Consider the following 25174-nt stretch of genomic DNA (forward strand, 5'->3'; position numbering starts at 1 on the left):
GCGGGGAGAGGGGCCAATGGGTCATGGGCGCCGGGGAAGAAAGGTCCAGATCTCGCTGTGACCCGGGCGAGGGGAGTGGTAAATGTCCCGGCCCCATTTAGCCATCCCTACTACACAGGGACATTTGGGGTTCCTGGAACCAGCTCTGCCACAGGAAGGTGTGGGTCTGATTAAGGGACTGTGGTCGCTCTGCCTTTGATGGAAGGTGTGGTTGGAGGATCCTGGAGCCGCTCTCTGTCCTCGGGGGATGGGGCACCCAAGAGGGCAGAGCAGAGCCTAGGGAGAGCCAGGACGCATGTGTATGGGTGCTGGAGAATAACGGAAGGACTCAGAATTCCGCAAAGGAGCCAGAACTTTTCATAAGAAGTTGGCCAAGGTCCCCCTGCACTCCCACCCCACCCGCCTCACCTGCAGAAGGAAGCGCTCGGCCTCCGCTGCTCTGCCAGCAGCCATGCACTGGAACGAGGCGTTCTGGCCCGCGTTGACCTCCACGTCGCCCAGGCGGGAGAAGTGCGGGGCCTTTGCTGCCGGAACAGAGCCTTGGCGTGAGCTGGGCTCGCGCCCCCTGTCAGCAGGAGCCGCAGCCGCCCGTACCCCTCACCCTGCACCCCAGTGGGCTGGGACTCACCGCAGGGGTAGCTGAGAAGCAGGATGTCATCTAGGCCCATGTAGCCCCTGCGGTCTGAGGAGATGAGGGCCTCAAACAGCACCTGGGGGAGGTGGGAGGGTCCCTGTCATGCTGACATCCCTCCAGCCCTGCCTGGGGAGATGCCCGCAAGAGCCCCCTTTCAGCTCTGCTCCAGCCCCATCCTTCTCAACAAGCAGCCCAGCTCACAGTTACCCCCCATACCAAACCAGCTTGTTGTGGAAGGGGGTGTCAGCACCCAGAGCTAACAAGGTCAAGGCCAGAGGTTCCATCCCAATCCTGGACAGTTACCTTCAAGCCACAAAACTTCCCAGCCAGACAGGGTTTCCAAGTCAGCACTATTCCAACTCACCTCGACCCCAACCATAAACTATTCCTAATAACAATGACCTCTGACACTGAACCAGACTGACCCATCACTGAAGAACCCAATGCTGACCACAGACTGGCCACTGACCTTGACCACAGACTGACTCCTGATGCTGAACACAAACTAATTCCAACCTTGGCCACTTGCTTACTCTGATCTCATGCTGACACCCCTCTACCCACACCCCCAAGCACAGACTGACCGCCGACTGAACCCAGCCCACCTGATATTCATTGGGCCAGAATGTGCTGACAGCCAGCTCAGCCTGGTGCCACTGGCGGCCGTGGGATCCAGTCATATTCCAGACGGCACTGCCCAGGGGACCCCCATTGACACGCACATAGATGCCCAAAGTGCCCGGGCTGTGCCCATCCCGGCTGTACAGGAAGTAGCTGAACTGCACACAGTGGGTGTCATTCTCACTCAGACTCTGGAAGATGACATGGGCCCGCTGGCCTGGAGCATGCTGGGAAGCATTGACCATTAAATAGGAGCCTGGAAAGAGAGGAGGAAGAGGCAGGAGCTGAGAACTCAGGGGAGGACCAGGGTCAGGTGGGCACAGAGGAGGAGGCAGAAACAAAGGACTCCAGGCATTTGGACCCATCTGGAGTCAGGGGCCTGAGTTCTGGTCCCAGCTCTGACTCACTGGGTAAGTCCCTTCATTTCCCTGCATCTGTTTCCCAAAGTAAAGACTTGGAGCAGCAAAAAAACACACAAATCTGGCTGTGCCAAAACCCCTTTCTGGCTCCTCACCTCACTCTTTACGACCTCAGTCCAAGCTTGTGCTGATCCACAGCTTTCCCCACATTCTGAGCTGTCCTGCGAGGCAAGGACTAGGACATTCATCTCAGGAGTCAAGAGTCCGGCACATGACAGGCCCTCAAAGTCCACCTCTTCTGAAGCCCTCCCTCTCCATCCCTCTATGGGTGTCTCTCCTGGCCCTTGGATCATTAATAAAGTATGTATCGCTCTCCCCACCAGCCTGTGATGCCTCAGGGCTCCGCTGCGTCCCCAGCACAGGTCTGCAAGCTGAATGAACTTACAGAACAGAGATGGAATGAAAGGGCTCTAACTTCCCTTCCAGCCCCCACCCCCTCAATCTAAACTCCTGGGATACAATTCTCTTGATTTCGAACCTAGAGAAAGGCAGCCCTGCCCCTTCCCCAGAGATCCAAGCTGTATGCTGGGAGTGAGGGAGAGGGGTGGAGGGGGAAAGGGGGCTGGACTCCTCAGGACCTGGCTGGGGGATTATGGCTTCCCTCCTGTGGGGAGAAGGCCCCAGCAGCTGCTAACGGGGTGCCTGCAGCCACCCAGGGCCGCCTCCCCCCAGGCCTGGCTGCCAGCCCACACAAGCCCATTCAGATCCCAAACCACGAGGCTCCCTGCCCCAGGAGGGCTCTCCAGGGACTCCGCTGGAGGGAACCGCATTCATCTCTGGGAGCCAGAAGCCTGTGAAGAAGGCAGCTCCTGCATCAGTCCTGGTGGGGTAGTAAACAAAACTCCAGGTCCCCATTCCCACCCAGGAAGGGGCACATCCCAGCCCCCACACAGGCTCTCTCGGCCCACTCCTCCATCCTCTCTCCTCTCCCTGGGAGCAGCTGTGTGTGCTCAAACTGACACTTTGTTCTTGCCTCTCCCTCCTGCTCCCTCTGCCTTTCTCTCTTCGTCCCTAGTCTTTTCTCACTCTGCATCCCTCCTCTTCTCTTTCATTTACTCCCTTCATCCCTGTCACCCCTCCTTCTCCTCTCTCCTGCTCTCTGACTCTGAGTGTGAATCTCCCTCCTTCCTCCTCTCTCCACCTCCAACTCTCTTGCCCAGAATGTGAGCACCAACACGGCAGAGAGACTGTCCATCTGGCTCACCACTGCATCCCCAGGATCCAGCCCAAGGCCCACACTACATACAAAATTTCTCTCCCCCTTTTCTCACTGGGTATGTCTCTGCTTGTGTGGGGGAGAGAGAGAAGCAGAGCCCACACAGGGTGGTCAGGACTCTAAGAGGTGAATTCAAATCAGCTACTTGTACCCGAATGCTAACCTGTACCAGGCCAAGGCTGGGCCCTGGGGATATGGAATCGGCCCGCTCGGCATCCTGCCACGGTGGGCACCTTGACAGATCACTGTCACACAGGTCAGACTTTGATACCTCCCAGGACAGAGGTCAAACAAGGAGCTGAGAGCCCTGTGAAGGCGGAGAGGAATGCCCCAGGGAGGGCACAGTGTGAGCAAATGCACAGAAGAGGGGAGGCAGGGGGGCCTCCGGGAGTCGAGGCGAGGGGCAGGAGCCCAGGCTGCGGAGGCTGCCTGTGCCGGGTCGTGGAGGGCCTCTCTCCTGCTGGCTTCAAGTCCTGGTCCCACAGTGAGAACCTTTGCTGCCCCTCCCACACACTCTTGACAGCAGATGCGATCTCGGCCATGCTGTGAGCTGAGATGCGATCTCGGCCATGCTGTGAGCTGAGCAGCAAAGGCCCTGGCCCACTACTGTGACAGGGCAAAGGGGAGGGGCCATAGGCTGTCCCATTCTGGGTCCCCTCAGCAAGCCCTTTTGGTCCTCGCACTATGCTATGTCCTCCGACTCAGCCTTCATCAGTAATAAAGGTGATAATTTGGCCTCCACCTGTCTTATCCTTTTCTTAATCCCCAGTTGCTTCTGTACCCAGTGAAGAGGGGTGCTGGTAGTTGGACCCCCTCAAATATCTCCAACAATAGCATCTAAGCATTAATTGAACCCTTACATGCCACCCCCATGTTATGTACTTTATAGGCATTATCTAATAATCCTATGAAATGGATTATTGTGCTCTCCATTTTATAGTTAAGGAAATGGAAGCTCAGAGAAGTTAGGTGACTTGCCCAAAGTCACACAGCTGGTAAAGTGATGAAGCAAAGATCTGAAGCCCAGCCTTCATGACTCTGGAACCAGTGCACTAGAGGCCATCATCAGGGTAGAAGGCCAGGACTAGAATCTACATAATTAGTCTCCTCTCAGTCCAGTGTTCACGACGCCAAATATTCCCCATCCTGAAACAGGGGCAGGGCAGGGCAGAAGTCGGGAAAGATCCAGGAAGAAAGGGGCAGAGGCAGAAAGGTTTTACACACATCCAGCCCCCAAGGTTACTGCTCTGTCAGCATCTTCAAGTCCTGGGAGACCAGGATTCAGAGGCTCACAGGGAGAAGAGAGCCTCCCTGAAGGTGGAGGATTTAGGAAGGCCTGGCAGGAGTAAGGTGGATCCTGAACTAAGCTGCCATAGGAGTAATGGGAGGTGGGCTTTATCTTACAGTTTGTAAGGGTCTTTGATTACTTGAACCTGCACCCATTTAAAGGTAAAACTACCTGATGTACACAATTGGTCAGGGTCCACAGAGCTCCATATTCAGTGTCATTTGTGTCATTACAGATGCCAGAGCAGATGGAGGCCCAGAAAGATTAGGTAAATGTACCCAAGGTAACACAGCAGGTGGGTAGCATGCCCCGGGAAGGAGACGAAGGGGGAATGGTGATTGAGAGTAGGCTCACCATGGGGCAGGTCCGCAGGAGCCCGGGTGCCAGGGTGGATCCTCACTTGCTCCCACTGGAAGTCATCGTACTGGGCCTGGCTGTACTCACAGGGCACTGCTGGGTCACTCGCCTCCTCGAAGGTGCAGCCGGCTGTGAGGGAAGGGCCTGCTTAGCCCAGGCTAGAGCAGGGCTGCTGGCCAGAAGGGCTCCTGGGGCTACCCTCTAGGTGCCCCCCACTGTCCCTTCCTACCCAGGCCCACCCTCATCCCCTCCGTCTCCTCAAGCCCTCCCCCCACTGCTCCCTCCCTCTAACCAAACACTCCCTCCCCCACCCTCTCCTTCTTTTCATTGTCTCCTCCCAATGCCAAGACCTCCCCACATTGCCCACCCCCCCAGTACTCCCCAGGACCCCCCACTGCTCAACCACCAATCAAAGACCCTCCTCAACAAAAACCAGTTATCATTACTATCCATTAAAGCCTCTCAACAACTCATGAGAGCAAAGCTAGAATTATCCCCACTTTACAGATGAGGAAACTGAGGCCCAAAGAGGCTGTGACCTCCTTAAGGTCACACAGCAGGTTAATGACAGAGGTGGGGTTTGGACCAAGATCCTCTGACTGCTGGTCAGTGTTCCATCACCTGCCCCTCCATCTTTGCAGAGAGGACAGACAGTGGGCCCCAGGACTGGCAGGGTCATGAATGCCCTAAGTCAGCCCTGATGGTATCTCCTTAAAAATAGGAACAATGTCCACTGATGACATCAGGCTTACGACAAGCCCTGCACAGTGCTAAATGCTTTAAGCGTGGAGTCCCATTTAGGCCTCGCCTTCTAAGGAGGTACCACTACTGTATTATTCCTACTTGACAGATAGGCTTAAGTGATGCACATTACCCAAAGTCACCAAACTGAGGTCTCTGCCTGCAGGAATGTGGCAGGCAAAACAGTCATGTGTGGACTGAGGACACATATGACTAGAGGAAGCAAATTCCCATGATTTGGAACCCATATGCATAGTTTAAGTAAGACAGGGATTGAAATGGATGTGAGTCCTTTGGTCGGTAATGAGGTCCATATATCTTAGCTGGCTCATCAAAGCCCTGAGTTGGACGTAATACACTTGAGAACACCACTGGTTCAGAAAGTAACTGCAAACAGGTCCCTGCACTCACTCCTGAACCTTCGTGTTTGGAGCCCCATCAGGGGTAAATGAAGGCATCTGAGACCCGGAAAAATGCATGGACAAGTGGCGAGGAAGCAGGCACAAATCGGGCCAGGCCCTGTCCTGGGTGCCTATCAGCCGCTGGTACTTCTCCCCACTTGACAGATGAGGTGACTGAGGCTCCGAGGGGTGAAGGGATTCATCCACAGTATACGGTGATAGATAAGCAAGTGGGCTTCGGCATCAGACAGACTTGGGATTGAACCTTGACTCTGCAATTTGCCAGCCCTGTGATGGTGATCCTTTCTCATCCTCAGTTTCCCCACCCACAAGTGGAGTTGTTGAGGTTTCAATGCGGGGGTCCACTTAGCACAATGCCTAGCACATGCAAGCACTCAGGAGCTAGCAGCTCTGCACCTGTTCCACCTGAGCCACCTGAGTAACAGAAGCAGGATTTGAATCCATGGCGGTCAGAGGCCGAAGTCCACATTTCTCACCAGAAAAGCCTTCACTATGAGAAGGAGCAAGTTTTAGCTGCTTCCCAGCCTCAAGAAGAGGAGGGACAAGAAACAGAGAGTAACTGGAGAGTGAGTGCCACGTGCCAGGCACAACGGTGGGCATCTGCACGCACTGCTGGTGACCTCACTTTCAGGAGGCTCTGCTGTTTCATCTGCAGCAGGGACTTCTCCAGGTTTTCGCGGATCATGTGAAGCAGCATCTCGAAATGCACAGCCAGGCACAAGGGGCTTGCCACTACTGGTGGGGGGAGGGGGTCTCCCTTTCCTCTTTATGGACCCCATCAGAGTGTAAAACAGTAAAATGTGGGCATATGGCTGGCACCAGGTGGATGGGATGAAATAACAGCAGCCTCTCTCCAGAGCTGGGGCAGGACGTTGGCTGAGCTCTTTGCCTCATTGTGTGAAGAGCCCTGGTCAGCATGTGCCCTATGGCCTGTGGAGGTGGGTTTTAACCCCATCTGTGCTGGGGAGGCCTCAGCTCTCCCCCTAGAAAATGATCCATAGCACAGCAGGGAGAGAGAACATAGCTAGTAGGGATGATCAGGGAGGGCTTCCTGGAGGAGGGGACAGCTGACTTCATTCAGCCTGAGCTGAGTCTGTGCCTGAGGGTCTTAGCCAAGGCCTCCCTGAGCCAGACAAATTACCAGAAAGGGAACCACAGGATCTAGAGTCTTGCTGGGGCTCAGGTCCTTCCTGTTCCTTCTCAAGTAACAAGGCAGCTGCCCCAGATGTCTCACCCATGGCCCTGCAGCGAGCCTGGGAATGCCAGCTCCTTGGCTTCCTCCCGTCCATTCTGAGCCAGGCCACGTGAGCTGCCAGGACTCCAGCCTGACTGACCTGGTCAGAGGGACCCCCAGACTGTCTGACCTTGGCCAGAGTAACCCTGAGACTGCCTGACCCAGGTCAGTGACCCCCAGACAGATAGACCTGAGCCAGAGTGGCCCCATCATCCTCCAGATGACCACGAGACCATCTGACTTCGACCAGAATGACCACCAGACTGACTGACTGACCCCAGACCAGCTGACCATGTCCAGAGTGACCCCTGACTTCCGTCAAAATGGAAGTCCTGCACCTGTCCCCAGCCAGGGTGATCTCCCCGGCTGACCATTCCCATCCAGAGTACCCCCTTCCAGAGGCAGAATGACTCCCTCTCCCTGATCCATGCCCATCCCCAGCCCTGTGTTTCTGGGCCAGGCCCATTCCAGCCACAGTCCTCAGGGCGTAACATCTCTGAGGCCAGGTTCTCCAAGGTGAGCCCCACCCCCACCTGCTCCCCAGCTCACCCTGGGATGGGAACAATCAGCCCTCCTGGATCCTGGGAAAAGCCTCATCACCTCCAGTCTGGATGGCTCAGGAGCTAGGAGTCCCAACGCCAAGTCCCCGCTTCTACTAGAGACTCAACTCCTGCTAGGGGCCGCCAGCCCAGGGGAAAACAAAAATAGACCAGACTTTGTGTTGAGAGCAAGAACGGTCAGGGAATACCTCTCGACTCCATCAACACAGACGTGGGCACAGACATGCACACACACATCAACGCCATCACAAGAGGGCTGCCACTTACCACCATGACCCCCTGTGCCACTGATTCCTCATAATAACTCACAAGGTCAGTACTATTATTATTCCTATTTTACAGGTGGACACCGAGGCACAGAGAGATGAGGTGGCTTGCTCAAGGCCACATCTTAAGTCCCAGAAGCTGGGATTTACACCACCTATCTTTATTCAAGGAGACTAGGCACAAACAAAGCAAGGCCCTGGTATTCTGCTGGCCACATGTGCAAATTCCGTTCCATTCACTGGACATTCATTCACTGACAGTACAAAGCAGGCCCCAGGTTGGCACTAGTAGAGGCACAAGAATGGTCAAGACTCTGCTCTGCCCTCAAGGACCTCCTAGTCTGAGTGGAGGTAAGGGAATGAGACAAAGCAGAGAAGGGTCAAGGCCACAAGGGGAGTCCAGGGGAGGAGGGTGGGTACAGGGGAAAGGCTTCCTGGAGGTGGGTGCATCTGAGCAGAGGGATGGAAGGATGGGTACCATTCTGGCCAGTAGAGATGGAGAGAGGGGCATCTGAGGTAAAGGGCCCAGCAGGAGCGAAGGAAGGTAGTGAGTAAACACAGCTGGTCCAGGGCACAGAGAGGAGCCTAGACTGGCCAAACAATGGTAGATAAGACAGGAGGGAAGGAGGCTGAGGCCAGATCACGGACAGCCAAGTGCCAGGGTGAGAAGTCCAGCCTCATTTTAAGGGGGCAAACCACACTAGGTATTTGAGCAGAGAAGCACCTGGATTCTGATGAGACAAGTGACACATCCTATAAGCCATGAGGAGGGCAGGTGTCTTCTCTAGATGGCAGGATCTGATCTGTAGGATCAGAAGTGGGACAAGCCATCAAGGGGTCTGGAGTCAGATATCAGGAACTGGTGAGGAAGGGGCCTCAAGTCCCCATCCTGGATGCAAATGGCACGCGCTCCAATCACACCGACAGAGATGCACAACACACACAGACACACACACACTCAATGTTCACATACACATACTCTCTCCCCCTAGCCTCGTCTAAGCCTTGGGGACACAGTCTCAGCTGGGCTGGGGACAGGGAGAAAACCAGACCCCTCCGTGGGTACGCCATCTCTGCCAGGGCCTCCCTGAGAGGGTGGGCTGAATCAACCCAGGACCCCCAGAAGCTCCCCCAGACTCAGCTCAAACTGGCCCAGCTACATTCCTCAGCTAATCTCCACAATCTGGCAGGCGGTTGCCTGAGCAACCGTCAGCCGCAATTTGGGAAGGCAGGATGATGGTTTATCCACATCCGGCTGGGCTCCGGATGGGGTGAGGTAAGGGGCAAAGCAACCTCTGCAGGAAGAGCCAGAGTGCGGGAGGGGGTCTCCCTGGAGTGAGGGTCTCCACCCCTCCATATGCTTGTACTTCCATATGCAGACCTGTGTGTGTGTGTGTGTGTGTGTGTGTGTGTGTGTGTGTGCACGCACACGCGTACACGTGTAAATGGCTGTGAGACTGATAGCCTGGTACTGACTTGTGAGCACCCGACTGGGAGGCAGAAGGCCTGGATCTAATTCCTGCTGAGCCTCTAACTTCCTGTGTGACCCTGAGCAGGTGGCTTGTCCTCTCGGAAGCCCTGCTTCCTCACCTGTGAAATGAGAATGGCGACCTCGGTGACCTCGAAGGCTGTTCCACCTCTAGAATTCTGATTCCATTCGTGTGAGCATGCATGTGGGCAAGAATAACTTGAAGGCAGAGAGAGATACTGTGGGGGAGAGGTGAGGGTGAGTGTGGCTCTCAAAGTGTAGGTCCCTCAGGCACTGTGCTGTGAAGTTGTGGGTGTGTGGCTGTACGTTTATCTGCAGAGCTATATGGGCACATTCAGCAGTAAGCATGTGCCTAAGGAGGAGGTGAGTGTACACGGCAGGTAGAGGGGAGTCGTGCGTGCGTGCGTACGTGTGTGCGCGCGCATGTGCACGTGGGCACCACAAGCGTGGAAGCACCAGACTTCCTCGCCACCAGACAGGGAATGGCGTTCTGTGCCAAGTGTGGCTGCCAGCCGCCATCGGTGTTTTCCGAAGACCCTAGGTAAACAGAGGCTGTTTGCAGTGAGATTTTTGTTCCCTTTGGTTTGTCAATAGAACATTCAGTTCCCAAGGGACAGCCCCAGGAGAAACAAAACTCCTCCCAACAGGTTTCAAATTTAGGGGCTGGCATCATACCCAACCCCTGGCATAGCCCCAAGCCTTGCCTGGGGAACCCAAATACAACCCCAAGGATAACACTGGTCTGTTTCACCGTCTGAAGCCACACCCCCTTTCTAGGTAGCCCAACCCAACCCTGGAACCAACACAGGCTCACCCTTGGCCATTCCTGCCCAACCCAGCCCCATCCCATGTTCTCCACCGCAAAAACAGCTCCGTCTCAGGCCTGTCTAACCCCTACCTCCTCCCTTCTTGAGATCAGAGACTGTCTCTTATGCCTCTGAGCCCCATCCCCAAGCCCTGTGTATAGTAGAATGCCAACCGTGGCTGGACTTACTGACCCCATGATCCCAGCTAGTCTGATCCAGGCGCAAGGACCATGACTCCAGCCCAGAGACCTGGCCCAGCCCACTTCACTGCTCTCCTGGCCCAGATCAACACAACCAGACCTTGGCTAGGGCTCCCCGGAGTTGCCCTCCAGAGCCCTGAATAATTGATGCGCAATTAACAAGGGCAGGGCTGGCAGCAATATGCCCACCTTTTAATCACCCAGCATTCAGCAGAGCTGCAACCAAGAAGAACACCCAGGGCCAGTCCACAGGGAGAGAAAGCTGAGCTGATATCCCCTACAGAAGCCAATACAGAACCCAGCGATGCCAACATCCTTCCATCTCTACTGAGAGTAGAAGGAAGCCAACTACAGCAGGGGAAACTTCGGCCAGGCTCACTCCCCATCTCCCGGATCAATATGCCCAGCAAATCCCAAAGTTAACAGCAGGGCTGCCATGTTGGTAGTGTAAGGGGAAGGCACAGGGCGGGGCCAGACTCCATACAGAGGCAAAGGGCTGAATGGAGGGTTGTTCTTTGCAGAGGTACAGCGGGCAAAGGGTACACAGACCCCTGTAGTGCAGACACCGTGAGTCATATAAAAACACAGTGCAGCGTAGAGAGGCAGAGGGCTGTGCACGAACACGTACAGTGCAAAGATCTGGACTTCCTAACGGTCCCGTGGCAAGAGAGGGCTACGTGGCTGCGGTGTGGCGTGTTGCGGGTGCAATGCAGCAGCTCCACTGTACAGAGGCGGAACGCAGTTATACAACGCAGGGAAGCAGAGAAGTGTACACAAACACCCACACAACACCTGGCACAGCACGGCAGCACTGGTCGGTGCCATGATGCAGTGGAGAGGTGCCCCATGCATCGTGGCCATGACCCAGAGCTGCACAGAGGCACGGTGCAGCAGTGAGCGCCTAGTGGTACATTGGGCTCGTGCTCAGCACCAAGGGATAGGTGTACGCAGGAACACCAAGGGGGTATGTCCAAGCCTCACTAGGCTTGGCACATAGTTGGCGCTCCATGAGTTCTCACTGAAAGGATGTCTAGTGGAGGCGTGCAGAAGATGCAGAGATAGAGGGAAGAGAAAGACGTGGTGCAGTGCAGAAGGAACTGCTGGGTGCTCGATACAGTCCCAAGGAGTACAGTAAGTGTAGACTTGAGAGCAGGGGTAGAAAGTGGCACCAAAATGGAATGTAGTAAAGACACCATGTGGAACAGGGAACTCAGTGCCAGAGCTCTGCATCTTGAAATCCAGTAGAACGCACACATCCCAACAGTGAACAGGTACAGTGCAGGGTAGAGGCCCAGGACAGTGACGGTGTGCAGTGCACAGACGCAACACCGGCAACTTGCAAAGGTAATGCCTGCAAAAACCCACGCCAGTCCCGAGCCCAGCAAAATGGCCTCAAGCTGCAGTGTAGCTCCTGACTCCTCGGGCAGTGAGCAGTGGGGGCCAGAGGAACACTGCAGCGAGGCCACCTGAAGCAAAGATGTTGCTCAACTGGGGCTGCCAACAGAAACCTGGGGAAGGACACCAGCTGACACCTCAGTGGCCATACAGGGTGAGATAACCTAGAGCACGGCGTTACAGCGGCAGTGGTACAGTATGACGGGCTGGGCCAGGAGATGCGCATCTCCAGTGCAGTGCAGTGAAGCAGTGGGACAGAAGTGCTGTGCCGGGCAAAGGGGCACTGTGTTTGTACAGCGCGACGGTGGACTGCAGACAGGCTGTGGCCGGCCATACCCGATGCAGTGCAGATGCCCCCTACAACAATGCAGTGCAGTTCAGAGAGGCCATGTGATGCAGATGCAGTGTCGTGGTAGCACGCCATCTGTTGGCACAGTGCGGTGGTGCGTTGCCAGGGACCATGCACAGTCCCAGGAGGGTCCACAAGCCCAACACAACATCATCATCCAAAAGAGTCACACAGCACAGAAGAGAGCCGCAAAGACACAAATGGCAGCGCAACTGCAGAACAGAGGTACAGCACGACGGGACAATGCGGGTGGAGCATACAGACACGCAGGAGAGTCCACACAGCCAATGTCATGTGGAATCCCACACAGCGCAGTCATGCAGCATAGGGCTGAGATGCAGTGCACTGCAAGGATGCAATGCAGTGGCCCAGTCCTGAGGTGATGGGTCCAGGACTCCCCAGAGAGCACACAGCCAGAGCAGTCCGGGGCTTTGATGCAGAGCAGTTCTTAGCGTGAGGTGAAGAGGTGGCACACTTCTCCCTATGATGCACTGGACAGCAGGGGAGCCGGGACCCCCAGAAGCCCTTGTGCCTACCGCTCTGCCCGGCTGGGCTGGCTACCCCATGGATTGGGGGTGAGGCCTCATCTGCCCTGCGGGCTTCCCCCCACCTCACCTCCCACTCCCAGCATCTTCCACCCCAGTGACTCTCCAAGGGCACAGGATGAAGCCACTGCCACCCGTGGGGCACACAGCCAGAACTGAGCACATTGTCCAGGTATTTCTATCTGAGCAGGGCCCCAGCACGCAGGCAGGAGAACAATGAATTCAGATTCTGCTGAAAAGCTTTTGGACAATTAAAGCACATCCCCTGGCCCACAGCCCAGGGCCAGGCAGTGTGGGGCAGGACGAGAGAGAGACGCAGAGGGAGACCTATTGGATTAGGCCCTGGCACAGGGTGGGCGGGAAGTGGAATGAACGGAGGGGAGGGGGTGAGAGGCGAGCCAGACCCGATGACCTGGATGGTCACTCCAGCGCTCCCAGCCACCATCACCCCTCCCAGGCCTGGATTTCATCAGAAGCCAAGAACAAACTTTTCTGAGCACACAGGATGCTGCACTCATACACACACCCTTAATAATAGTTTAGCACATACAGTGGCTTACCACATGCCAGAACCTGTTCTAAACGATACACGTATGTATATAAAACATATCCTCACAGCAACCCCGTGCAGTGGGTTCGTTCCATTATTATCCCCATCTCACAGATGAGAACACTAAAGGCCCAGAGAGGTCAAGTAACTTGCCCAAGGGTTACATGGCTAGCACTGGTAGAGTGAGGATTCGAACCCAGATGGTGTGGCTCCCAAGTCCGTGCTCTCCACCACCACACTCGAGGTACAAACACACAGGCACACATGCACAACCACAAGGGAGTACACACACACACATGCAAACACACACATACACACATAGACACATCCTGAGCAATGTATTTCCCACTCTCTCAGCTGAGACCCAACTGTCCTGTCCAGATAGGTTTCTGATACCTCCCAGTTGTCACCTCTTATCCCCCCTCAGCTGTCCCATATCCCCCTTCTATCCATCCCTCACCTGTCCCCCAACCCTCAGTTGTTCCCCCAACACCACCTGTCCCCTCATTCCCAGCTGTTCCCACCCCCCAGATATATCTTTATTGCAAGTAATCTCCCATCCCCCCCCCGTTGTCCCCCTCCCCCAAGTTGTCACTCCACCCCAGCTGTGATCTTGCTCATCAAATATCTCCAACACCCCTTCCCAACTTCCCTATCCCAATCCCTTCATCCTCTCCACCTATACTCAGCTCCCAAACCTCAGGGACCCCTCTAAGCCCCCTTTTCCTCATCCCTCCAGATTCACCACCAGGTCCTGGGGTCTGCACCCTGGGAATCTGCTCAAGACCTCCTGAATCATCCAGTAACAGCTATCTTCTGAGTTGTCAACCCCAGGGGTCCTCCCCAGCCATTCTTCAGGCAATGGCAGCCCCACCCAGGGCCAGCCAAGGGGGGATACCGGCCCCCAACCATGACTGCCCTCTGGAGCCCCAGCTCCACCCCCACTCCCTCTGAGCCTTCCCTGTGTACCCAGGGGTCCACAACAATGCAAACACTGAGTAGGCACATGCCATGTACAAGGCCCTGGGGACGGGAGATGACAATGACCCAGCCCAGCCCTTCCTCCCAGCCTAGTGGGGAAGGAGACGGAAAACACTGCAGCCCACTGACACATGTGCATGGTGGGAGAAACCTGGCCAACCGTATCGGTTGGCGTCTGGGAAGGCTGTCCTGGGGAAGTGACATCAGAGCTGGACTTCTGAAGGCTGAGCGAGTAGCCAGGCCTCCAGGAAGCAAGACGGGTGGGAGTGGTGTTCTCGGCAGAAAGCACAGCACGTGCAAAGGCAGAGAGGCGTGAAAGGGCCTGGCAGGTTCTGGGATCAACATCGGCCTGGTGAGCCTGGATCATAAGGCGGACGTGGGGAGTGGGGTCAGGGGAGGAGAGGCATAAACATGAAGCTGTCATGGAAAGCAGAGGCTGGGTCATACAGGGCCTTATCTGTCATGTTAGGCTTTGGTCCTTGGGTGCTGGAGAGTCTTCAGCTTAGAACAAGGGAGTGGCAGGATCCTATGCCTGCCTGAGAGGTCATTCAGATCCTGGGGTGGAAGAAGCACTGGCAAGTCGATGGCAGAATGGAGACCAAGGAGGGGGCTGCTGCAATCGTCCAGGCAAGAAATGATGGGGCTGGAGAGGAGGGGACATGGATTCAGCAAAACCTTCTTCAGTGGCCACTGAGCGACAGGCCATCCACTCCTTGAGGTGTCCGGGCCTCACTAAAGATGCTGTAGGCCTTGCACCTCTAGACCAGCACTGTCTATAGAATTTTTTGCTGTGATGGAAATGCTCTCTACCTTCACAGACTGACCAATTCAATAGCTACTAGCAACAGGCGACTCTTGAGGACTTGAAATCTGGCTGGTGAGACTGAAGGACCGAATGCTTATTTTAATGAACTGTAGCTAAGTGGCCACCATACTGAAGAGAGCAGGTAGAGAACATTTCCATCATTTTAGAAAGTCCTATTGGATAACACAGCTCTAGAATGACAAACCATAGAGAAGCAGAACCACTGGGGTCTCCTCCAGAGGGTGCTGGCATTGGAGGCTGTAGGGAGATGAGGAGGCAAGCCCCAGGGAAGGCGGTGTCACAGGCTGAGCTGGCACAGCCCCAGTCCCTGGTCCATAGCTGGGCACGGTCACCGGGACACTCCCCACCCAAACATGCATATCCCTTTCCAGGAGACGCAGACACCTAAATATACAGACACACAGACCACAGGGCACCCCACAGCCAAACTCACAAACACCTGGGTACTCCAATGCATGCGCACCCCACTGCCGGATACATAGATACCCCACACCCGGACACTTGGGTACCCACACCCAGACACCCAGGCACATGGGCAGCCTGGGCAGCCCCACAGCTGGACACAACACGGCTACACTCCCACACACCCATTAACCTGAGGACTCCCAGACACCTGGATACACCCACCTCTGGATCCAGAGACACTGGGATATCCTTATGCTGACACACCTGGTTCCTCCCACATCCTGGTACTGGGACACCCACACCCAGAACCTGAGACACCACCCACCCAAATAGCTCCACCCCCAAACTCCAGGAATCTGACACTTGGATACCCAGACACCCCAGCATCAGGCTCCCCAGGTTCAGACCAGCTTGTCGCCTCCTTACTCCAAATTCAGATTCTGCCACACAGGGTAACCAGATGGCTAGACTCCCTGAGAAGTCACACATGTGTCCTGTGCCCCAGGCTACAATCATACAATCACAACCACACACACACACACACACACACACACACACACTCTGACTGCCCAGATGTCAGAATCACACCTGCACACACCTCAGCCTCCTCCCCGAACCCCACCTGCAGGGGTCAACACAGGGGGCAGCTCTCCTCCCTTCCTGGGCTCACAGGCAGCCAGGACAGAGGCTGAGACAGAGGACAGAGTCTGCCCTCCTGCCGCAGGGCCCTCCCCTCCTCCCCAGACGCTCAGACTGACAGTTGGGACTCGATGCCTCTCACCAACTGCCGAATCTCCAGCACAAAGAGCTGAGACCAGGGGCCGGACAGGCCCTGCCAGCTGCTGGGGGGCAAGGGCAGTGGGGGTGGGGCTCGGGGAGGGGGCCACGGAGGACGGTGGCTGGGGGGAGGGGCTGGCAGGCAGAGAGTTGACCTCTCCAACTCACAGCTCCCAGACAACACTCTCTGCATGGCCTTTTCACACACAACACCATCCCCCAGCAGAATTTTCCAGATTCCTGGAGGGAAACCTATTTCTGTAATCTCTACTTTCAGTGGAGTCAGTGCGCCCCCATCTGGCATCTCCAGCTCAGAACCTGACCCACTGGACATCACTCATTCTTTCATGCTGGGTGTATTTACTCAGCAGGAGTGGGCCAGGCCTTGTACCTGGCACTAAAGATTCATAAGGGAACTAAATACCCAGTCCCTGTCCCCACAGAGCTCATGGTCTGTAAGGAAGAAAGGACAAATAAACTGTAATTACAATAATTACAGTGTTATGGAAAAACCTAATCAACCCCCACCCTCCCTTTTTAGGCTAGAAGGGGGAGTAACCAAGGAAGGCTTCAGAGAGGAGGTGATGTCTAAGCTAAAATCCGAAGGAGGAGCAGGAGCTCACCCAGTGAAGAGGTGGAGTTAGAGAGTTCTAGGGAGAAAATGTAGCTTGTGCAAAGGCCCAGAGAGGAGATGGCAGGAGTGGACATTTAGTGGGTATTAGCAAGTGGGTTAGACTGGCCACAGCATAGGATGCAAGGCAAGTAGTACAAAGCTGATGGGACTGGACAGGCAGGCAGGTGTTAGAGCAGGCAAGAGGACATAGGGGGAGGCACTTAACCCAGGAGGTAATGGGGAGCCTTCAAAGGGTTTCAAACCAAGGCTTCAAACATGTGTTTTAGGAAGATCCCTGACACTATGGAGGGAGGGGTGGAGGAAGAGGCTGGAGCCTTCCTGCCTGTGAAAGATGGATGAGGACGGAGAGAAGGGGACAGATGAGAGAGATCCTGAGATGGCATAAAGGTAGGATGCATCAGGATGCAGGGAGAGCAGCTTGGAGGAGGGAGAGGGTTAAAAGAGGAAGGAGGGCACAAGGTACCCCAGCAACTCTAGCTAACCCAGCCCTGCATGAAAAGCCACCACCCACCCCATTCTAGCTTAGTTGATGAAGGCATGGAAGGATGGCGGCATGCCTGGAGCAAGCAGGGTGTCCACCCTGGATTTCCCCTGACACCAGAGCTAGGAGGGAGGCCGTCCAGGAGCTCAGCACCTCCCCCAACTCTGGCCACTCGCACATCTTCCTGCTGAGTCCCTCCCCCACCCCCAGGGAGAAGGGCCAGCTGCCCAGACAAGCCTTTATTGCCCAATCTGAAACCACTGGGCAGCCTCTCCCTCATTCCTGCTGTCCACAACTCCAGCAACCAAAAGGACAAAATGAGCTAGAACACAGCAGAATAAATTACTGCCAGATTTGCACGGCTCAGAGACATCACCACCCACCCTTTGGGGGAGGGAGACTCAGGAGGCCTTCAGGGAGCTGGGCTGACTCTAACCAACTTGGGGACAAGGGGACATCACACCCCTTCTCCTAAGGGCTTCTGAATTAAGCTCAACAGTAATAGCTACAGGTGCCAGGAACTGTAGAAGTGAAGTGACTTGCCCAAGGTCACAGGGACAGCATGTGGCAGAGACAGATTTGAACCCAGGTCCTCCTGGCTTCAAATCACAGTCTCTGGCTCTGTAGCAGTCCTCAAAACCATCTTTTGTTCCCTGGCACTCACAAACAGAGCTTTAGTTTACAATCTACCAAGTACCATACACCTTCATTATGAAGCCCATGGGGCAGATGAGGAAAGGGCGGCCCCAAGAATGTAAGTAACCCACTCAAGATCTCACTCCCAAACCTCAGTCCTTGACAGTCTCCCCTACTGGCAGGAGCTGGGGCACCTGAGGGTTCTTGGAATCAAGATGATGGTGGCAGGGATGGGGGAGCATGTACCCTTGGTTTGATCTCAGGGTGGGGGAGGGGGACAAAGTTGCTGCAGGACAGGGGGAGGGGTTGGGGGAGGATAAGGAGGGAGGTCGCCTTAGGCGTCCTCTCGGGTACCGAGCGGTCAAAGCTAAAGCTGTGCACGATGGCCTGGGGCCGGGGGGCCCGGCCGAGCTGAGAGCCCGTGGCCGGAGCGGCTGCAGGTGCCCAGGGAGCTCCGCCCGAGGGGCCGGAGGGAGCAGCGGGGCAGCGAACGCTATCGGGAGAGGCCAGTTCACGGAGACCGGCGGCCTGAAGGAGTCTCTGGGGCCGACGTGCTTCTGCCTGTGTCTTGGCTCGGGTACCCGTCTGGGGCGTCTCCCCGTTACTCAGCGCCCCGGGTACCAGGCTGAAGCCGCCCAACTGGAGGGGGTAGGGATGCTGAGGCCGCCACCGGTAAGGGACCGGCCACCGCCGCCCCAGGGGAGGCATCGGGCGCAACTCCGCAGGAGAGGGCCGCAGTCTGGGATCCCAGGCCTCAGGGTAGGATGGGGGGTTGGGAAGGGGGTGGACAGACACACCAACACACACACAGACCACACACGGTCCACAGCACACACGGGTACACAGCTTTAGATACACACATTCAGAAACGCTACACACACACACACACACACACACACAACACACCCCAAAAGACTCCAGACTCCAAAACACACCCAGAGACAGCGCGGTCATACAGCACACAGAAGCACGGAGACACACGCTCACACACGTACACTCACTCACGGCCGTCCCGGCCGGCGGGGAGGCCGCACAAAGTTGCGGAGTCGACTGAGGGGGTGTCCCGGGAGACCCCTGCGTTCGCGGCGCCCCCAGCGCGCAACGGGAGGGGGCGCCGTCCGGCCGCCCAGAGCCAGGCCCGGCCCGCCCGGACTCACCCCCGCCCCGCTGCCCTGGAGCAGCCACGGCCCGGCCCCCGCAGGAGCGCCCGGCCGCCCGGCCTTCCCCTCCCGCCGGCCTCGGCGCGCCCCGCGGGCCCCCGCGTCCGCCCCCCACCCCCGCGCCCGACCCTCCCCGGCCCCGGCCCGGGCGCCCCGCAGCCCCGGCGCCGCCTCGGCTCTGCCGCCAGCCAGCGCCGCGCCGAACTTGCGAAACAACAAACAGCCCGAAATGTCGGAGTCAGCGGCCGCCGGGCCCCCATCCCTCCCTGGCGAGCCTCAGGCCCGGCCCGACCCGGGCGGGGAAGGGAGGAGAAGGGAGGGGGCGCCGCCACGACAACTTGTTCCGGGCCCGCGCGCCCCACACGCACACCCGAGGGACACACACACATACACACACACACCCTGCCACCGCCCCCTCGGGCGGCCCCGGGCCCCGGGCACACGCTCAGCCACGGCCCAGGCGCGCACCACACTCGCAACATTCCCGGACACGCAGCCAGCACGCACGAACACACTCACATCCGTTCCAGACACGCTCCTACACACGCATTCCCGGCACACTTGGCATTCACTCGGACCCGCGCAGCCCCCCGGCGGCGCACACCACCAACCCCAGACACTCCCACACGTACACACTGCGCACACGGCGCACGGACACACACGTTCCGGACCCGTTCCCACGCCTTCACACACGTACACGGATCTCACAAGCACACACACCGCACACGCGTTCCCTGCTCCACACGCGGGCAGAATCCACAGAGCACTCTTCGCCACACGCAGAACACAAACACGCGAGCCATCCTCGGACACACAACAAACAACACTCCGGGCTAGGGCACACAAAATGCCCACAAATGCAACACATTAGCAGACACAACTCCTGCCACACAACCAAACTCAAATGTACAAACAACAGGCACACAATCCTACTTGGCCCCACACACACTACACAGTGGCAGAGACACAAGAGCGCACACCCCATGCCTCGATGCACACAACATTCACCCCAACATACTTGTGGACACACAACACACACAGCACCTCTTCTTGCACGTAACTCAGGACACACACCATTCGCAGGCACACAACAACCTGAGCACACGATCGCACATCCAACACTCAGACACACAGGGAGCAGGCTCGCAACGTTCGGTCACCCAACACTCCCACTTTCTTTCGAGCTACGCCACGGGCGCCGGGGGCTCCGCGGGGCAAGCTGGGTCCGACCGACTCGCGCTTACCTGCCGGAGTCTCGGTCTCGGGCGCGCAGAGCTGGAAGGTGAGCGCCAGGACGAGAGCCTGGGCGCGGGCCATGGTGCGCCGCAGCCTGCCCCGGGGGCCCGGCGCGGGGGGCGCAGCCGCCGGAGCCCGAGCCGGGCCCGAGGCGAGCCAGAGCCGGAGCGAAGCGGCGCGGCGCGGAGCGGGACTGGCGCCGAGTCCAGAGCGGGAGCCCAAGCAAGCGGGGCGCTGACGTCAGGCTCGGCCGCGCGTTCCTCGGTCTCGAGGCGCCCCCTGCTGGCAGCCGCGCGAGCCGCTGCCGGGTTCGGTCGCCCGCGGCCCTCACGCGCCCCTCCCCCACTCCCGGACCCCCTGGAGATCCCGGGCTGGGCCCGGATGCCCACCAGCCTCTGCACCCACCGGGCACCGACATTCTTAGGTGAGCAGGTCCACGCCTCTGCTCACTGCCCGCGCCTAGCTCCCACACAGCTCTCCAGGACAGAGACCAGGGACACCCGGCCTCTCAGTCCCATCCAACGCTTGAATCCCCTCTACCTAGATCCCGTCAAATGCGCATCCATACATACCTCCAAGGACAGGGAGCTCATCACCTACCAAAAGCGGGTGGTGGGGTCTTTGGGAAAGCTAGCTTTTAACGTCGTTCATAGTATTCCTTTACCATCCTTTTAAAGTCCATGGGATCCGTAGTGATGTCCCCCCTTTCATTTCTGATATTAGTAATTTGTGTCCTCTCTCTTCTTTTCTTGGTCTGGCTAGAGGCTTATCGATGTATTGATCTTTTCAAAGAACCAGCTTCTGGTTTGGCTGATTTTTCTCTATTGATTTCCCATTTTCCATTTCACTGATTTCAGCTCTAATCTTTGTTATTTTCCTGCTTCCTTGGCATTCAATTTGCTCTTGTTTTTCTAGTTTCCTAAGGCAGAAGTTTAGACGATCAATTGCAGATCTTTCTTCTTTTCTCATATATGCATTCAGTGCTATAAATTTCCCTCTGGGCACTGCTTTCCCCACATCCCCCAAATTTTGATAAGTTGTGTTTTCATTTAGTTTGAAATTTTAAAATTCCTCTTGAGATTTCTCCTTTGACCCATGTGTTATTTAGAAGTGTGTTAATAATCTCCAAGTATTTGGGGATTTTTCAACTCTCTTTCTGTTATTGAATTCTAGTTAATTCCACTATGGTCTGAGAGCAATCACTGTATGATTCTTTTCTTTTAAATTTGTTAAGGTGTGTTTTATGGCCCAGTAGGTGGTCTATCTTGGTGAAAACTCCATGTGATCTTGGGAAGAATGTGTATTCTGCTGTTGTTGGATGAAGTAGTCTTTAGATGACCTCTATATTTAGTTGATTGATGGTGTTGTGGAGTTCAACTATGTCCTTTCTGATTTTCTGCCTGCTGGATATGTTCATTTCTTTTTTTTATTTATTTATTTACTTATTTATTTTTGGCTGCGTTGGGTCTTCGTTGCTGTGCATGGGCTTTCTCTAGTTGCGGCGAGCAGGGGCTACTCTTCGTTGCAGTGCATGGGCTTCTCCTTGCAGTGGCTTCTCTTGTTGCGGAGCATGGGCTCTAGGCGTGCAGGCTTCAGTAGTTGTGGCATGTAGGCTTCGGTAGTTGTGGCATGTGGGCTTCAGTAGTTGTGGCTCATGGGCTCTAGAGCACAGGCTCAGTAGTTGTGGCTCATGGGCTTAGCTGCTCCACGGCACGTGGGATCCTCCCAGACCAGGGCTCAAACCTGTGTCCCCTGCATCAGCAGGTGGATTCTCAACCACTGTGCCACCAGGGAAGTCGTATGTTCATTTCTGACAGAGAGATGTTGAAGTCTCCAACTGTAATAGTGGATTCAGCTATTTCTCCTTGCAATGCTGGCTTTTAAAAAGTTCTTTCTCTTTATGCCGTGAAATCTGCCCCCCTCACTCACTCTCACTGATTCTAGTCTATCCCCTGGATACACAGCTTAAGTCCATTTGGGCATCTGCCCAGTATAAGCTCTTGTACAATGACCACAAACTAGTTGTCCATTAGTATATAAGACCAGGCACCTTCTACGTGCTTCACCCACATAGACTCATTTAATCCCCACCACTATTATTCTCATTACGCAGTTGAGAAAATTAAGGTACAGAGAAAGAAAGTGGCTTTTCCAAGGTTATGCATAGTATGCAGCAGCACCAAAATTTGAATCAAGGCCATCCGGCTTGAATTGAATAGAAGCTGAGACCTGTCTTCCATCTGGAACAAATCAACGAACACTGGATATTGATTCATCTGTTCAACACTTACTCTAAGCCGAAGTGGAGACATAAAACAGACAAAAATCCCTACCCTCACGGACCTTATATTCCAATGGAAAGACAAGAACGATAAACAACCAAAAAAAGCAAATTCTCTGGTATGTGAGACAGTAATATACTAGAGAAATGGGGGAGAGAAACAGTAAGGGGGAAGGGAATTATTGTAGTTTTAAACAGAGCACCTGCTATATGACATATTCATTATGTGTCTGCACCTCTAGAACATGAGCCCCCTAAGGGCAAGGACTCTGTCTTATATCCCACTGCTTGGTATCTGGCATGTAGTCAGCACTCAATAAATATTGAATGGATGATTGGATAAATGAACGAATGTGGACATGGTTCTTGCCTTCATGAAGCCTACATTTTAGGGGGAGAGACCAATAGCAAACATGCAGAGAAGAGACAGAAAGGATCATCCAGAAAAGGAAACTCAAGGAGAAACATCTGATGAAAAGAAGAAACAACCAAGGACGCTGCTGTTTCCAGAGGACTCTTGCAGGAGCCTCATGGCAGGAGTTTACCATTGGTCCTATTTGGGGGGATGTGGAAACTGAGGCTCAGAAAGCATAAGGCATTTCCCCAAGGTCACACAGCTAGTAAATGGTGGGCCCAGAGCTCAGACCTAGATCAGACTGATTCCACAGCCCTCTGCTCTTTGTGCAGGGGAAGACTATGGGCAGAGACTGTGATGGAGGGAGAAAAAGAACACAAGTAACAGATGGACAGATGAAAAGAGAACATTCTGCTCCACTTGAAAAAGACCACAAGCTTCTATAATCCTTGAGAGAAGAAGGAAGGGAAACAGAAAGTCTTGGCCTGGAGTCACTGGCTCAAATTTAGGGAAAAGGAGATGGTACCACAGACAGGGCCAGGCCATGACGAAATTCAATCACTTTCAACTCATGGAATATTCATGGCACCTACCCTGTGCCAGGCCCCATATTGGGTGCTGGTGTCATGGAGATGCGCTAAACATGGCCCCACTCTTGCCTGGAGGGGGAAATGGCACATAAATAAATAAGAGACTATGTCCTAAAGGTCATAACACCAGTCCAAAGAAAACACAAAGGCAGCAGGGGTTAACTCAGCCTAGGGGGTGGAAAACAACATCAAAGAAGGGATATCTGAACCTGGAGTTTCCTAGACAGGCAAGGCAGGGAAGAGCATTTCAGGCAGAAGGAGCAGACTGAATAAAGGCACAGACATGGAAGTACTGGGAAAGGTGGGTGTCAGGTATGGTTGCATCATAGTCTCTACATTGTCCAATAGCAGGAGATAAAGACAGTGTGGAAGTTGGGGTACAAAGGGTCTTAAATGCAAGGCCAGGACAATTGGACCTGAACCCTTCAATCAGTGGTTCTCAAACTGTGCCCCTGAGAAAACCCTGGTGTTCCTCAAGCCAAGCTGAGGCATCCTACTGTTGAATTAAAACCACAGCCATATTTTTCTAATTTGCAAGAAGGTAGATTAATTACAACGAGTAGAAAGTTTTTGTTGTCATTTTAAGGTGTTTTTTCCTCCATATATTTTTCTGTAGAATTTAGAATGTGTTAGTAGTGTGAGAGAATGTTAGAATTAGCATAGAATCATAATTTTATTTACAAGTTTAATATATCAACAGTTCACAGTGTTCTACAAAGAACTGTAGTTTATGGTTCTCCCTGAGTATTGAGGAATCATGGAAGGACTTTAAGCAAGGGAAAGACAAAATCTGGTCTTTCTCTTAGGAAAAAAAAAAAGTCATTCTGGAGGCCTGAGAAAGAAGAAAGTGGGGAGGGAAAAAGAAGGGAGAGAATCTCAGGAAGAAGGTTGTTGACACAGTTCGACCTGATGTCCTGGGCCAAAAGTGAGGCCTATCAGGATGGACAGGGGACTAAGTCCAGCCCCCAAAGAAGAAGACCTGCTGGGTAATTCTCCACACTTCCTGGCTAAGATGCCCAGGAAATGCAGAGGAAACGATTTAGTATAGAAGATAATGTCAACAGCTCAATGTCACCTAGGGAGTCTTCCAACAGAAGTAGAACTGTGGGTCACTGTGAAAATAGAAGATAGGCAAGACTGGGTATTCGTGTGTGTGTGTGTGTGTGTGTATTGCGGGACCAAGTCTTTCTCCCACCATGGCACACCAACTTTCTCTAATAATAAAACTAAGTACAAACACTTTTTAAGCATGTACTATGAGCCAGTCTAGATGTTTTACATATGATGTTTCTCATTTAATCTTTACAATAACCCCCAGGAACATTTATCAAATACTTTCATGTGCCAAACATTGTGCTAAATGCTTCAAGTGAATAATATCTCACAACAGCCTTGAATCAGATACTATTATTTCCTTCCTTTTACAGGTAAGGAAGTGGAGACACAGAGAGGCCAGGTGACTTGTCCAAGATCAAATGGACTTGTCCAAGTCCAGTGGCAGAGCCAGGACTCAAAGCCAAGTTTGCTAGAATGCAGCACGTGCACTCTTCATCATGACATTTTCTTTTCTTCCTCAGAGGAAAGGCTCTAAGTTGGCAAGTTTGGGGTCAATAAAATCCAATGAAAGGAATTCTTCCTTATCCTTTGAAGTCCTGGTTCAGTGTTTCTCAAGTTTGTTCCCCAGGCCACCTCCATCAGAATATTCTTGAGAGCTTCTAAG

General features: G+C 54.5%; 1 protein-coding gene across 2 annotated transcripts in view; it reads right to left on the minus strand.

The window, feature by feature from the left end:
* PTPRU (protein tyrosine phosphatase receptor type U) overlaps positions 1-20453 on the minus strand; it is an 82333-nt gene extending 61880 nt beyond the window's left edge. Inside the window, exons 1-5 of one of the 2 annotated variants that reach the window (XM_082347431.1) lie at positions 20237-20453; positions 4533-4664; positions 1240-1511; positions 629-710; positions 409-524 (exon numbers count right to left, since the gene is read on the minus strand). In XM_082347431.1, coding sequence (XP_082203557.1) covers positions 409-524; positions 629-710; positions 1240-1511; positions 4533-4664; positions 20237-20309 — 675 coding nt within the window. In that variant the 5' untranslated portion in view covers positions 20310-20453. The remainder of the gene's footprint in view (positions 1-408; positions 525-628; positions 711-1239; positions 1512-4532; positions 4665-20236) is intronic. The other variant, XM_082347430.1, reaches the window with a different exon arrangement.
* Between the last annotated feature and the right edge of the window lie 4721 nt (positions 20454-25174).

This window comes from Balaenoptera borealis, assembly GCF_965194805.1.
Source record: "Balaenoptera borealis genome assembly, chromosome: 1".
Lineage (NCBI taxonomy): Eukaryota > Metazoa > Chordata > Mammalia > Artiodactyla > Balaenopteridae > Balaenoptera > Balaenoptera borealis.